Genomic DNA, 16,473 nt, shown 5'->3' on the forward strand with positions numbered 1-16,473 from the left:
AGCAGAATGAGCACAACACTCTACGAAAGGCCATCCTTGCACCTCAACAATCTACAGACTCAGAAAATAGCACCGCTTTACTGTTCAAATACACTGTTCCAGACTGACTTAGTACCCATGCTTTTTAATTTTTTAAAAATTTAATCACAAGACAGATTTCAATAAAATATATAATCAAAAAAGAACCCACTCTACTCACAATTGTAGATTTGCAGTAAGGTGACGCGTAAAAAATATGCACTTAGCTTCTCCAGAGCTGTGAGCTCTCCCACACAAGTTCCTCCAAGGTCACCTGTCAATTACACTGTTTGTTTATTTTTCTTAGATGCACTCTGATGTCCAGAGATACTTGAACTCAAGCAGCAAAGGCCGTAGTTGTGCATATTCACTGCTGTGTCAGACAGCAGTGTAGGTTTCTTTTGTTGAAAAGTGCATAATTCTTAGACATTATTATCATCCTTGGAATTTCGTTTTCAGATCAGAGGCAATTCCTGTCAATGCTTATCTTCAAACAAAAACAGTTGAAAGTCCTTCTGGATCAGAGGCTTAAATCCACGATTTATCAGAAAACAAGTGACTACAGAGAGTTATGGTTTTATGGAAATATGTTTATGCGCTGAGTTTATGATACATATGTGAAATTTTTAAGGCTTTTAATAAACGTGATCTCTCAAGCCAATTTTTATTCTGGGATCTGTTGTTGAACAATGTCATCAACTGACATCACACCACTTGTAGTAGGGAACGATAGGAGAAATCCAGATAGGTTGTTGAAGCAGGATGTGGGCTAACCTCATAATGTTGAGCGCAAATCTGAGCATATTTTAACAGATTCAAAGATAAAGAATAAAATCCTGTTTGATTTCCTGGTTACTTCCAGCACTTGAGTTCTTATCTTTTGGATTCATTAAGTAGGACAGCCAGCCTAGAGCACCATTCTTAGAGCTCTGCAATTTATCCCATGAAAAAATATTTGTACCAAAATGGGCAATTTTGCACTTTTCCGCACTTTGCATTTCCAAATTGTAGTTCACTCACTGAATCTAGTAACATCATTTATAGACTTGTTGAAGATTGGTATCCTTTCAAAACTGACTTCTTTATCACATTTCCTGTGCAGTAGAGATCTTAATTAACTGTTGTTATGCAAGAACTAGACGTCCCAAAACATTAAAGAACTTCTAATAGATAGGCAGGAAAGGAGCACAAGAAAGGTCACAAGAATCTTTGGGTTCACCAAGGTCACAATGTTACATTTCACTGATGTCAGAGATTTATCCGACTCCACATGCATCCTGATAGCATAGGAAATAAGAAGTTTTGTTCTGAGGAACAAATGCCAAATGACCTTCGCGTGAATATGGCAAACGGGACAATGGTTGTTCTGGGGAGATCAAATTGAAATTACAAGATAATGCATGGCTTAGAAAGGGTGGACGCTGGGAAGTTGTTTCTGTTAGGTATGGACATTAGGACCCGTGGGTCTAACCTTACAATTAGCAGGAGTCAATTTAGAACGGAAATGAGAAGACATTTCTTCAGCCAGAGAGTGGTGGACATGTGGAATTTATTGCCACGGAGCGCAGAGGAGGCCGGGATGTTGGATGTCTTCAAGGCAGAGATTGATAAATTCTTGCTCTCCCAAGGAATTAAGAGCTACGGGGAGAGTGCGGGTAAGTGGAATTGAAACACCCATCGGCCATAATTAAATGGCGGAGTAGACTTGATGGGCCGAATGGGCTTGCTTCCACTTCTATGTCTTCTGGTTTTATGAAGTTGCCCTTGACTGATTCGACCATTAAATGCCCGCTAAAATGCTCAAGGAACAACTCCATTGTATGAAAAAACCGGCATAATTGTGAGCAAGAAATAAACTTGGATAGCACACTCCATTTATTAGATTAAGCAAAGTACTGCTTACGAACTTCACTGAATATTGTGCCAACACTGGGTTGGCTGTCGCACAGTGTAGCAAAACAAACCATAACTTATAGCCAATGTTTCTGGCATTTCCAGCAACATGTCTGACTTTACTCTGAAACACCAGTAGGCTACGTCACCAGAGGTCGCAGCATAGTTCAACATAATCGTGATGGAGACATCCACGTTGATTCTAGATCTTAATCTAGGCTTTGGATCTTCATGGCATCAGATCTCAGCTAACTGTCTCTGTCCTTTCTCAGGCGAGGATTCAGTGCTCTTCAATTCTAGACACCACTTTGAATGGGTATTACTTTGGATAAGAGATTAAAATGCTGGTCAAATCTTAAGGACGTATCTCCCAATTGTGACTGCTGGGTGGTTAGGAAACCCTATTTATCCTCACCCTCACCAATCAATTGCAAATTTACCTCTCTGGAGTAGGCCTGTCGTTTCTTGCAGGCCGGACTTCAATCCTCCACACCAAAATGTGGTACGTAAACTATTGTCAAGTTCGTCAATTGAGTGCTGAAGTGTGGAGTCGTTAGAGGATTACACAGACGAAAGCCTCAGCCAAACAATGTAACCAAATTTAAATTTTGTTCAAGGTCTGAGAGTTGCTTACTTTGTTCTGTTCTTACCCAGGAAGAAATGTATTGCAACATTAACTTTAATCAAACGACTTTTGTACTGGCATGTATAATGTTGCAATTTATGATGTCCTATGACTTGTGTATGGAATATATTCAGTAACAAACTGATACTTGTTACGAACTGATCTCTTCGATTTTGTTCATCCCTGCTCCCGTTTTAATTATGTTCCTGCAATGTTGATGTGACGCTTTACCATTACCTCGTGCCGACGCTTATATTGAAGCATCTTAGAATTTATTATTTTTAACATTTACGAAAAGTACTAGTATCTATTATTCTTGGCTCAAATCTATGTCATTCCGGGCACCTGATCTACTGTTTCAGGATTCCAAACAATCTATATGATCTACTCCTATACTGTACGCATAATTATATGGGAAGGGTACAGCAGGATTACTTACAGTCTTTAGCATCAACTTTTCAAAAATGACTGATCGTCCGAGCAGCCAATGTAAAATTGGCAACTATAGCTGAGCGGTATGGTGTCACAATGGTTAGCACTGCTGCCTCACAGCGCCAGAGACCCGAAAGAAGACTAATAGTTTTAGGAAAGTCTGAGACTAGTAAAGTTTGGTGTTAACAGGCATTTGTTTACTGGTGTACCCAGAGCACAGATTATTCTTTATAACTGAAATGTAATAATTAGGGAGAAAAATGATATTTGGAACTTTATTGTAGGAGTGCACGAATGTTGAAATCGAATGTCTCTTATGGAGGATTTTAAAGATACCGCAGCCCAAGTACACGGTCCGTTTGCAGTCTCCTTAAATGAGGGAGAAGGTGCTTCTTCAGAAGAATTGTGTGGAGTTTGCACATTCTCCCTGTGTCTGCGTGGGTTTTCTCCGGGTGCTCCGGTTTCCTCCCACAATCCAAATATGTGCAGGTTAGGTGAATTGGCCATGCTAAATTGCCCATAGTGTTAGGTGCAAGGGTAAATGTAGGGGAATGGGTCTTCGGAGGGTCGCTGTGGACTTGTTGCGCCGAAGGGCCTGTTTTCGCACTTTAAGTAATCTACTTGCAATGGAGATTAACTATCTTGAATCCTGGGATGAAAGGTCTGCTTTATGAGTTGAGTAGAAATATTCTTTGGAGGTTGGAAACGGGACATGGGACCGGTTGTAACATGCGATTGACAGAGGAATTGACATGAAAAGTGTTGATTAATGGCAGCAGAGACTTAATCTAAGGATCACCATCTCAGGTAAAGAGCGGACCATGTAGGACTACATGAAATTTGACGAGAATCAGAGCATCATGAATCATTGGAATTCTTTGTTCAGAGGAGCTACGTCAATGCTATATGGAAGTCTGTGGTCGATACACTTGGGAATAGTAAGGGGATATACAGATAAATGGGGTGAGAATTTTCATGTAAGAGTTCAGTCTTGACCTTACCGAATGCCAGAGCATGGTGGCTAGTAAAGTATGCTCAATTCCTCTTCCTATTTGTTGGAATAATGCTCACATTAAAGTCAATTTGTGTTTGTTTAACCTCCAAATCGAGAACACACTTTAACTATAGATAGAGATCTTCGGCCATGAGTCGATGCGATCATGCCTAAATCATTTTATAGGAGTCATTCCATATCAGAAGGCAGAAGTTATCGATATAAGTACGACTGCCAAAGAAACCTTCTAAAACTCTCTTAGTGTTTTCATAACGAGTGTCCAAACTATTGTTTCATAAGGGGCAATGGAGGTCCTCATTTAAAATGCTTGATACTTAAAACAGTAGGACAAAGGTGCGGTAAGACATAACGAACAGCCGTACAGATAGTCAGGGACGCAAAATTGAATTTCAAGACCGATATGATTCATCGACTCATGGAATCCATAATAGCTACATACACAAAATGTTTGTGGGGTTAAAATGGGGAAGGGAGAGCATGATGATATAGCTTTTAAAAAGTTTAAAATAGAATGTAACTAGTGCCAGAGATTGCTTCTCGAGGGAGGCAGTGAGTGTAGAATTTACAGAGAGCTGTGAATGAGCATTTCGATAAGATATTAAGAGATGGGGGCGAAAGTTATGGTGCAATGTGGCCACTACAAATAAGTGGCGACCAAATGTATCACAAAGATCTAGTTGCATCCCATGTGTTTTTAATAAACATACTATCCTCCACACTCCACTCCCAAAGGTTCAATGTTAAAGTATTCATGCGGCTTTCTAATTGGCTATAAGTCGAACTCATTTGAATGTTACGAATACCATTATATTAGTTCTTTGCGAGTTATTGAAAAATTGGAACTGATATGAAGTACTGTCTCGGTCAAGTTGACGCGGCGTTTCGGCTGAGTCGGAGTAATCCAACTTCCGATTCCAAGCACAATGAATACTCTGTCGATTATGACACTCTTAAATGTTGAACAGAAAGGTTTTTTCGAAGCGCAAAGTAGTACATTACCTTTATGTCAAACTTAGCAGCACCGTTCTCCCTCAAACCCCGACAATGCTTATTATCGGATCAATTAATTCTCGACTCTTTTGCGGTGTACAAAATAGACGGAATGTTTCATTGACTAGCAACTGCAATTGCGCAGGATTGTCTATGAGGACATTGGGAACATCCCAAGGACGGGGCGGATTTGCAGTGGGTGGGGCGTGATATAAATGCTCGCTCCCTGTGTTAGTCAGACGATTGAAGAGAATCGCCAGCATCCGCTGGGAATTGTCTGGAAGTAGATTGGAAACCATGACCACCGCCAGCTGCTCGCAGAATTCCAACGACGACGACATCATGGACAAGATTCAGCCCTCGACCTATTACATGAATCAGAACAACTTCGCCTTCTGCGGCTACTGCTTAAAAATCGCTCGGAACACGAGCGCTAACCAGGGTGTGTCTGCTTATGTCTGGGACGCAGTAAGTTCATTAACTGGTCAGATCCAAGAAAAGCCGGTCTGCCACCCTTATGTACGAGTTAATTTTAAGAATTTGCCATCTACTTTTCAATTGCTCAGAAACTTTCGATTTACAAAGAGTTCAGCAAGTTGTAATGTCTGCTGGAATCCAGCGCCTTGGCGTGTTGGATTTGGGTGGGTGCAGGGTCCGAGGGAGGTATGGTCGCAGCTAGGGAATTGTCGGCCTCCTATCTCCATCCCGGTACATACGGATCGGGAAGAGACGTTCACGGCAATTCAGGACCTTAAGTGTGGGGACCATAGCCAGCAAACATTACCACGTGTCCTTGCGAGGTTTCTCGGGCACTCTCCCTAAGGCCATGGCTGAAATAGCAAAGGGAAGATGGATAGGGTGGAGAGTTGGGGGCGGGGGAGATGGGGCCGGGGTGGGAGGGGAGGGGGCGTTTGGGCATAATTGAAACGCAACTGTGCTTTTGATCTCCATCTCCAGCCACGTTCTCTTCATCATTCCCTTTTGGATTCCCTTTTCGACTCTACCTGCATCAGCTCAACTTCTTAATGAGACCAAAGGACATGCCACCCTCACGATGGCTGACAGCGGCAGATCGTGGGATTTTCACCCCAGGTACCCTTGACCCCAACTGGACTGTGAAACGTCTGAGTGGCGCAAAATGGGGAGGAGTGATGGATTTTGCTGTCCCGCCATCCTGCTCTCTAACGCCCGTAGCTCCGGTAAAAGCCAGCCCCAAATGCATTGTCTATCCTGTGCATGAATTCCTCACAGACCTTTGACAGGTCTTGCTCATAGCAAAGGCTAGACTTTTCGAACTGGTGAAATAACTTGAGCTCAGAAGTGTCGCATTTTTTTTTCTTGCCGAAGTTGCTGAACCATGCTGTCTTACAGTCAGCCTCTGGTGACATGCCCTGAGCAGCTATTTAAAAAGGAAACCCCGGTTCCAAACACCTACGGAATCCAAGGATACTGATGACAAATCCGCTTATATCTTCACCACCGCATCATGTCGTGTCATGACCTCCGGCTAACGTTCACGGGTTTGGGTTAAGCAGCACATATACAAGTGCCTTCTTCGGTACAGTGGCAGTGTCCCTACCGCTGGACCGGGAGGCCCGGGTGCATGTCCCACCTGCTCCAGAGTTGTGTAAGCACATTTCTGAACTAGTTGATTGGGGAAAAAAATACTTAATTTTGAAAAGACACAATTAATGGAAAGTATGTACTTCCTGAGTCAGCACTGCAGCAAGCTACACATCAAGTCAGCGGGTTAGACCTGATGCGACGAAAGTTGCCAGATGATAACATTTGTTCCCAGTGCCCCCCCCCCCCCCCCATCTCCAGAGGAAGTCGCTCGTATCCGTGACCCATATTGATTTGGGGTAAGCAGTGAATCACAAATGCGTAAAATGGGTTAAAATCCTGAAAAGTGTATTGTCTGTTCAATATTTTCAGGGTGTTGCTCTTTGCCGTTACTTTGAGAAGGAGAACATTAGTTTCACTGGGCAGAAAGTGATTGAGCTGGGATCGGGCACTGGAATAGTGGGACTTCTAGCAACATTGCTAGGTGAGTAACAGATGGCTTGTAAACGACTTTTGCTATTTTGTTGAATGCTAGCCATATAAAAATAGCTTTGTGAAGGAGGGAAAACGTGTTAGGAGGATTGTACCGACGCACTTGTGTGTGTTGGAGGGTGACAATGAAGAAGAATAGAACACTGTAGTTGATCATTCAAAGGCGGAAAACCTCCTAGCCCGCCCCCCTCCTTTACCCTATAGCAAGTTTCAGAGTGACTGTAAATCCACAGTACATTCTAACAACCTGCCCACTCGCTTCTATATATTTAACATTGACCATTTCAAAGATGAAAACTCCTACCTTTGTAATATACTGCATGTGACACCATAGGAACAACATTGGTGTCGAATACAAAACAATATCCAAATACCAGTGATATGATGTAACTATGTCATGGTCTGTGGCCATCGAACACGTTGAGCTTGTAAATTGGAGTTAAGAAAAGTAGTAAAGCAGAGCGAGACGTTCAGTCTCAGTGCAGATGATAACCAAATATTTTAATGTTCATGTTAGATATTGCATTGTGCGATTATCAGAGATGACAAACTTCAAAAAGATGAGATGAACAGTCACCGTTTTTCTTACAGCTGTGAACTTTACTCGATCCAATAATATCTTTAAAATCATGCACGTGTCTTGATCGAGTAAAATGGTGAGAGCTGATTCTTCTGAATGGTTATTATTGAAAACGCGCATGTTTAGGATAATTGACAAAAATCACGAGAGATATTAGGAGCTTTTACCTCACTTCCTTTCCACAACATACCACATGAAAAGCTGGTAGAAACAGTGTCAACGGTGACTTTCAGGAACCCACATCCTCCAACCTCATAGTCTGGGAACCCCACACCACCTGATTCTACCTCCTACCCAACATCCACAAACATGACTGCTCCAGTCGACCAATTGTCTCAGCCTACTCCTTCCCCACCGAACTTATATCTGCATACTTTGATACCATCCTTTTCCCTTTAGTACAGCAACTCCCAACCTATGTTCAGGGCACCAGCCACGCCTTCCCCCTCCACCTCCTCCATGACCCTCCTTTCCGCAGCCCCCAATGCCTTATCTTCACCATGAACATCCAATAACTGTACACATCTATCCACCATGACAAAGGCCTCTGAATCCTATATTTCTTCCTCTCACGCTGACCCAGCCAGTACCCTTTCACTGACACTCTCATTCGACTGGCTGGACTGGTCCTCACTCCCCACAACGTCTCCTTCCAGTCCTCCCCCATTCTCCAAACCAAAGGGATAGCCATGTGCACTCGCATGGGCCCTATCTATGCCCGCCTCTTCATCGGGTATGTGAAATTGGTCCATCCTCTGCAGCTACATTGGCATCATTCCCCACCTTTTATTCCATTACATCAATGACTGTATTGACGCTACCTCATGTTCCCGCAAGGAAGTTGAACAGTTCATCAACTTCACAAACACTTTTCACCCCAAATTCAAGTTCACCTGGACCATCTCAGCCACCTCCTTTCCCTTTCGAGATCTCTCTATCTCCATTTCCGGCAACTGACTCAACATGTACAACCACTACAATTCCACAGACTCCCACAGATATCTAGTCAACACCTTCCCCCCCCCCCCCCCGACTCTGCCTCCTGTAAAACCACTATCCCTTAGTCCCAATTCCTCTAACTCCACCGTATCTGCTCCCAGGAAGACCAATTCCACCGTAGAATATCCCAGATGGCTTCCTTCTTCAAAGACCACAATTACCCACCCCACGTGGTCGACAATGCCCTCCAGTGCATCTTTTCCACTTCCTGCACCTCTACCCCTGACCACCACCCCTCCAACTGAAACAAGGACAGAACCTTCCCCCCCCCCCACCCCCATACTCACCTTCTACCCCACTAACCTCTGGATACATTGCATGATTGTCCACATTTGTGCCACCCACAAACATGCCCTACTATCAGAGAGATATTTCCTTCCCACCTGTATCTGCGTTTCAGAGGGACCATTCCCTCCTTGGCACACTTGTGAGGACCACACCACCCACCAACTCACCCTCTCCTCCATGCCATTGGAAGAAGTGCAAAACCTGGGTTCACCCAGGCCCCAAAGGATCCTTCCACATCCATCAGAAATTTATCTGTACTTCCACACATTTCATCTACTGCACCCTTTGCATCCGATATTGTCTCCTCTACACTGGAGAGACGAGATTAACTTCCTTCCCGCGCACTTTAAAAATAAATCAGACTTCCTTATTTAAACGATCGGAATTTACGTTCCGGTGAAGTGTTCCTTATTTAGAATAATGTCTGAGCATTTGCGTTAGGGGCATCTCGGTGCATAATGATTCCAATTACTCAATTGAGTGAATCCCGGAATTCACCAGGACCTCACTGAGTACTGTGATCAAATAGCATAGTAGTGTGCTGTCAGAGTCAACCTTCAACGTGGATGAATAATTTCTCTCTTCGTCTTGTCAGGTGGAAATGTTACCTTTACAGATCAGCCGAACGCACTGCAACAAATAGAACACAACATCGCCATCAACATCCCTGCTGCCTGTAGACACCGTATAAATGTCCGCCCCCTGATTTGGGGTGAAGACCACATTAGATTTACCAACGAGTATGACTTCATTCTGGGTTCGGATCTTGTTTACAGCTCAGCTTCGTACTCCTCATTGATCAGAACATTGCATTATCTCGCTCATCCAGATACCATCATCTACCTGGCTTCCGCATTCCGAAAAGGAAATGGCTCCCTATCTTTTCATGACGTGCTTTTACCTATGTACTTTAAATGCTTGGTTGTTGACAAGTTAGCGGACAAGGATATTACTGTGTACAAAATGACCAAAATCGGAAGAGGTCCTGAGGACTGGTTCCTAACGTAAATGTGGAACTTTAGCTCAAAGACACTGACGCTGGGGGTCGTGATAAGGGGCTCATTTTCCCTGTTCGTTCTATATAATTCAGAATTTAGATTCTTCAAGGCTATGTTATGATTGTCTCCTTCTATCATGTGGGTCATAATCTTCCAGGCATTCCATTTTCCTAAATAGCTCAGTTTGTCATGATGAATATCTAAATAACTAAATCAACATAGTGAGCCAATAATTAAATTGCATGTTATGCGCGCTCCCCAATGGTTAGCACTGCTGCCCCACAGTTCGATCTCGCCAGAGACTCAGGCGATTGTGTGGAGTTTGCTTATCCTCCCCGTCTCTGCGTGTCTGAGTAGGTTTCCTCCGGGTGCTCCGGTTTCCTCTCACAGTCCACAAAGATGTGCAGGTTAAGTGAATTGGCCATGCTAAATTGCCCATACTGTCCAGGCTAGGTGGATGAGCCGTGAAATGCAGGGTTATGGGAATAGGGAAGGGTGCTCTTCGGCAGGTCGGTGTGGGTTAGATGGCCCTTCTTCCACACAGTGACGTATGACCTCTATTTGAATTATATTTCAAACAATATTTAGTAACATAACATATACAGATAAATATGTGTCATAATAAAAGCACTCGGTGTAAAACCTAGAGACAAGTTTACAGGTAACCTGCTGCCTCACTGCACTCTGTCATTGTCGGTCGATTGACGTTAATGGATATATTCGCACTGCCTTACTGGGAACCATCGACGTAGTGCAGACGTAATTGGCCCAATGTATACACTTTGTAGTACATTTATGTTTAGGTTGGCGAAATTTACTGTAAAGTACTGTTAGTATGTAAGAGTGTCACTGTATACTCCCACACAGAGATCGGTCATAGTCATCATAGATGTTCGACGCAACAATTACGTCTGCCAACCGAAAACCTTTCCCACAGAGTTGTCAATTAACACAGGGCCGATGGCAAAAGAGCCAGTGACGTCATTTGTCGATGTTAATTAATATCTGCCATCTTCGACAAATAACAACTAAGCTATCAGTTGCCTCGGCATAGATTGCAGGCGTTTTGACAAACATGAAGTTGGAAACAATGTGCACCTTTGTCATATATTCTACTACAAAGCGTCGAATACATAGAACACCTTGCATCTGACGCAGAACGGTTTTAGTGCTGAAATGGGGAAGGGTTAAGTTGAACCCTGTCAATATGTTTCATTGTGACTGTGAAAGACGGAGTCGTGCTACTTCTGAGTGACAAATTAATGCGCAGGTGGATTGAAATAAATGTATTGTATGCAACGGGCTAAACTGTCTTCTGGCGAAGGCATAGTACTTTCAACGCAGGCTAGTGGATAATAACTGGAAGAATTAAAATTGCAATGTTGTAATTCGTTCGCTCGTGCATCTAATTTTCCCACCCTTGTGGGAGCCGCTGATGCGCGTAAAAAACGGGGGCATTTCCAAAGGTATTTTCAGTGCAAGATAAAACACAATGGTTTTTGCTCGCTGTCGTGAAAAATGTCAATGTGTCAGCGAATCCTGCAAAGCAGAAAGAGGTCAGTCGTACTATCATGTTTATGGCCGTTCTTTACTTAAATTGCCCGACATCATGGCTCAGTGGTTAGCAATGCTGCCTCACAGCACCAGGGACCTGGGCTCGTTTCCCGCCTCGGGCGACTGACTGTGTGGAGTTTGCACATTCTCCCCGTGTCTGCGTGGCTTTCCTCCGGGTGTTCCGGTTTCCTCCCACAATCCGAAGGTGTGCAGTTTAGGTGAATTGGTCATGCTAAATTGCCCATAGTGATAGGTGCTTTAGTCGGGGTAAATGTCGGGTAGGGGAATTGATCTGGGTGTGTTACGCTTGGAGGGTCGGTGTGGACAGGTTGGGCTGAAGGGAATCGAATCTAATCATCTCAGAACCCAATTTTATCTTGCCCTGTAAACTAGTCCCAGTCACATAAGTGTCTAGATGACTGCACGTTTACAAGGAATCGTCTTCTTCCAATCTTAAATAAAGTGCAGTCTGGGCCTTAAATATCTCCGGATGAAAAATGCACCCTTATTTTCATTTGTTGGAGAAATTAGTCCAGAGATACACAATTGGTGACCCCCATCCCCCCCCAACACACACACATGCCCTACACTCCTGAGTGCACAAACAAATGATGCCTAGATTTTAAACATCTATTTCTCATGCCTCCCCGAATGCTGACATCGACCAAAATCACTCCCATCAATTCTCCCTTCCAATCTCCGTTTCCCAATTTCGAACCACCAACTCAGCACAATCTTAGCAGGAGTCACTTGTGGCTCCATATTTTCATCATCCGAGGTTGCCAGGCAGTGTCTTGATGACCCACAGGCATTAGTTTCTCCTGAGCTGTAGAGTTTTCTCGTTCAGGGTAGTGAAATTCAATGGCCAAGTTTTGAGATGCTCCTCCAGGCCTTGCTCTGTCATAGGCTTTTTGACATCGTTTCCCCTACTAAGGGAAAGCAGCAATGTAATGAAATTTTAGGGGAAACCAGTTCACGCTGGTAGCCAACATAACCATTCTTACTGCAACCATTTTCTAACGGTATTTAAAATGAATAGATCTTGCGTTTCTGGGGGCGCTGTCTCAGAATTCCTCAGTGCCATTCAACATGGTGTGTCTATTTTAGCATTTGGGCCTGGTGTAGCTATTTTCCACACTTTTCACAAACACACATCATGATTGGAATTACATTTACAGAATTGCTCCATACTTACACTTTCCTATCACAAGAGACCACTCGGCCTTTTAATACACTGCTTTTAGCTACTTTGGACGGTCCCAAGGGTACTGATTTCTTCTGTGATCTCCATCCAAGCTTCTTTGACCTAGTCGTCTGGCATCACCTTCTTATCCGCTTGGCACAAAGACCTCTCACCAATTAACTACAGCATGAAGGATGATACACGAGAAGGGGCCGTCAACATTGAATTCCAGGGAAGCTGAATTCAAGTCGGTGCGAATTAGTCTATTTTGCTGTAACACATGGATACACAATTTTTTATACAAACAAAAAGAGCTGAGTCATAGAATCATAGAAATGTACAGCACAGATACAGACACTTTTAACTCACCCATGCCTACCAGATATCGTCTCGTTGGTCAGCACTTGGCCCATATCCCTCCAAACCCTTCGTATTCATATAACCATATCGATGCCTTTTAAATGCTGCATTGTATCAGCCTCCACCACTTCCTCTGGCAGCTCATTCCATGCACACATCAAAACCTGTGTGAAAATGTTGCCCCTTAGGTCCATTTTATATCTTTCCTTCTCACCCTAAACCTTCTCACTCTAGTTCTGGACTTCCCCATCCCAGGGAAAATACCTTGTCTATTTATTCTATCCGTGCCACTCATGATTTTGTAAACCTCTGTAAGGCCACACCGCAGCCTCCGAAGCTCCAGGGAAAACAGCCACAGCCTATCTAATCTCCCATACAACTCAAATCTTCCAACCTGGATTCATGTACACCAATGCCTGAAACAGTATAGCCGGTTGAGTCAAAGTCCTGGAATTCCCTCCCTACCGGCATTGTGGGTCAACCGACAGCAAGGCGACTGAAGCGATGCAAGAAAGCAGCTCACCACTATCTTTTCAAGGGAAGCAGGGATGGGCTATCAATACTGGCCAACCAGCGAGTTCCAAGTCGTACAAATGCATTAAAAAAATCTTTGATCCCCTTGGCTATCAAAAACTTATCTATCTTAGTTTTAAATAATGTCAATGACCTGGTTTCACAACCTTCTGTGGCAATGAATTCCACAGATTCGCCGCTCTATAGCTAAAGACGTTTCGTCTTATCTCTAAAGGCCTAAAAAGTTGTGACATCAGGCGAAGGTGTGGTGTTGGAAAAGCACAGCAGGTCGGGTAGCATCCAAGGAGCAGGGAAATCGACGCTTCCGGCAAAAGTCCTTTATCAAGAATGAGGCAGGGAGCCTCCAGGGTGGAGACACCTCAGATGCCAATAGAAACATCTTTCCAACATCCACTCTGTCCAGACTATTCAGTATTGTGCAAGTTTCAATCAAATCATCCCGCATCCTTCTAAACTCCATCGAGTTTAGTCCCAGAGTCCTCAGACGTTTCTCATGTAATTTCTCACACTGCCCCCAAATCCTTGGATTTTCTTAGCATTCTAAGATTTGTTGATTTCTGACCTGATACTGAACAACACAATTATCTATACAAGAAAATTACAGAGGTCACAACTGTTTGAAGGTAGGAATTCTTCTATTCAAATAGCAGTTGCTTCTTTCAATATTGCAATCCCTGATCCTAAACACCCACCACAGGAAATGTCTCCCCACCATCCGATAAGGAGATTTGATGTTTAGATTAGACTTACAGTGTGGAAACAGGCCCTTTGGGTGCAGTGGTTAGCAATGCTGCCTCACAGCACCAGGGACCTGGGCTCGTTTCCCGCCTCGGGCGACTGACTGCGTGGAGTTTGCACATTCTCCCCGTGTCTGCGTGGCTTTCCTCCGGGTGTTCCGGTTTCCTCCCACAATCCGAAGGTGAATTCAGCTTAGGTGAATTGGTCATGCTAAATTGCCCATAGTGATAGGTGCTTTAGTCGGGGTAAATGTCGGGTAGGGGAATTGATCTGGGTGTGTTACGCTTGGAGGGTCGGTGTGAACAGGTTGGGCTGAAGGGCCTGTTTCTATGTTGTAGGGAATCGAATCTAATCATCTCAGAACCCAATTTTATCTTGCCCTGTAAACTAGTTCCAGTCACATAAGTGTCTAGATGACTGCACGTTTACAAGGAATCGTCTTCTTCCAATCTTAAATAAAGTGCAGTCTGGGCCTTAAATATCTCCGGATGAAAAATGCACCCTTATTTTCATTTGTTGGAGAAATTAGTCCAGAGATACACAGTTGGTGCCCCCCATCCCCCCCAACACACACACATGCCCTACACTCCTGAGTGCACAAATGATGCCTAGATTTTAAACATCTATTTCTCATGCCTCCCCGAATGCTGACATCGACCAAAATCACTCCATCAATTCTCCCTTCCAATCTCCGTTTCCCAATTTCGAACCACCAACTCACCAACAAGCCCACACCGACCCGCCACCCACCCATACATTTACCCCTTACCTAACACTACGGGCAATTTAGCTTGACCAATTCACCTGACCCGCACATCTTTGTGACTGTGGGAGGAAACCGGACTGCGGAGGAAACCCACGCAGACACGGGGAGAACGTGCAAACTCCACACAGTCAGTCAGTCGCCTGAGTCGGGAATTGAACCCGCGTCTACAGGCGCTGTGAGGCAGCAGTGCTAACCACTGTGCCACCGATGTGTCCTGATTCTTTGGAGTTCTCTACTCAGGAGGGTAGAGGAGGCTCAATGAATTCTACTATTCAAGACTGAAACTGACTGCATTTTGGGCACTAAGCAAATAAAGTGATTTGTGGATTTAGCAGGGAAAAAGGTTAATTATTATCTCAGCCTGTATAACATGATATCATGTACCCCTGCCCTTGTTTCTTCTTTTGTAAAGTCTATTGTTGTATTGATTATGTTTCTTAGCAATAATTATCAGCTTCCATTAGCATTAGGGATGTCTACTTAAACTCGTTTTTAAGAACACCTCTGGGAACTTATGTTGATATCTCCCGATTTTGTTTATTTTGCCGATACAAGTTTGATATTCCCACATTTGCTAAGAGGACCATAACATTGAAATGTAATAAGCAGCATAAGAGATGAAAGAGCAAGGATGATTTATTGGATTTGACAAATAACTGAGAAACTGCCGTTCTGCAACATTGCTGAGTGCACATGCCAGGTGATATTATGCAAGGTAAACTGCGTTCTCTGGTAATTGCAATGATGAGACTGAGACAGTCGCAAGTGCTTCAAATGTTCTGGCCATTAGAAGGCCTTCATTTATGGTTGTCGGGTGACATTGGGGTTGACACGCAGGAAATAAGAGAGGAACAGGGGCGCTGGAATACTAAATACCTCATATGTCTCCAACAGGGAAGCAATCAAACTGGCATTGTGCATCTGAAGTTCACAGTCTAGTGCTTTGAAAGATCTGGTACAATCCACCAGTACAACATTTGAATTGTGCTGGTGCACTGGATATTGCACAACTTGCCAACAACTGAGCTGTGTGTTGGGATGAGTTTGCCCAACACCTTGGAGGAGGAGGAAGTAGAGGAGTGAGTCTCACTAATGTCCTTCTGAAGGTCTGTCTTTACCTGATCTGGCCAACATACGCTTTCAGATATATGTGGTTGAGTCATAAGTGTCCTCCGAAATGTTACAGAAAGCCATTCCAGTGGTCTGCAATTACAAAAACAAAGTGGAAGGGCCACCCGGCATTGACCTACACACTGAGAGGAACATTTGCACACAGAGAGCAATCCTGACCCTGCAAAGTGATTCTTAGTAAAATCCAGGGTCTGATGACAAAATTGGGAGAGAGGTCCTGCAGACTAATAAAGCAGCAACCTGATAGAAATGTTCACAGAATTTAAGCTTACAACTAATGTTCCCAAGACCCCGACAAAAGCCTCGGTATGTCC

General features: G+C 43.8%; 1 protein-coding gene across 1 annotated transcript; it reads left to right on the forward strand.

Moving 5' to 3' along the window:
- The first annotated feature begins 5,270 nt into the window (after positions 1–5,270).
- On the forward strand, positions 5,271–9,903 carry LOC132818045 (EEF1A lysine methyltransferase 3-like). Its single transcript, XM_060828653.1, has 3 exons — positions 5,271–5,441; positions 6,909–7,020; positions 9,491–9,903. The coding sequence occupies exons 1-3, from the start codon at positions 5,271–5,273 to the stop codon at positions 9,901–9,903; spliced, it is 696 nt and encodes a 231-aa protein (XP_060684636.1).
- Positions 9,904–16,473: the final 6,570 nt, after the last annotated feature.

The sequence above is a fragment of the Hemiscyllium ocellatum genome, chromosome 8 (assembly GCF_020745735.1).
Source record: "Hemiscyllium ocellatum isolate sHemOce1 chromosome 8, sHemOce1.pat.X.cur, whole genome shotgun sequence".
Taxonomy (NCBI): domain Eukaryota; kingdom Metazoa; phylum Chordata; class Chondrichthyes; order Orectolobiformes; family Hemiscylliidae; genus Hemiscyllium; species Hemiscyllium ocellatum.

What these genes read in the sequence shown, in the direction of transcription:
- LOC132818045 (XM_060828653.1), top strand. Translation starts at nt 5,271, where the DNA reads ATGACCACCGCCAGCTGCTCGCAGAATTCCAACGACGACGACATCATG. An exon ending in CTGCTTATGTCTGGGACGCA is followed by an intron (nt 5,442 to 6,908) that starts GTAAGTTCATTA and finishes CAATATTTTCAG; the next exon opens with GGTGTTGCTCTTTGCCGTTA. An exon ending in ACTTCTAGCAACATTGCTAG is followed by an intron (nt 7,021 to 9,490) that starts GTGAGTAACAGA and finishes TCGTCTTGTCAG; the next exon opens with GTGGAAATGTTACCTTTACA.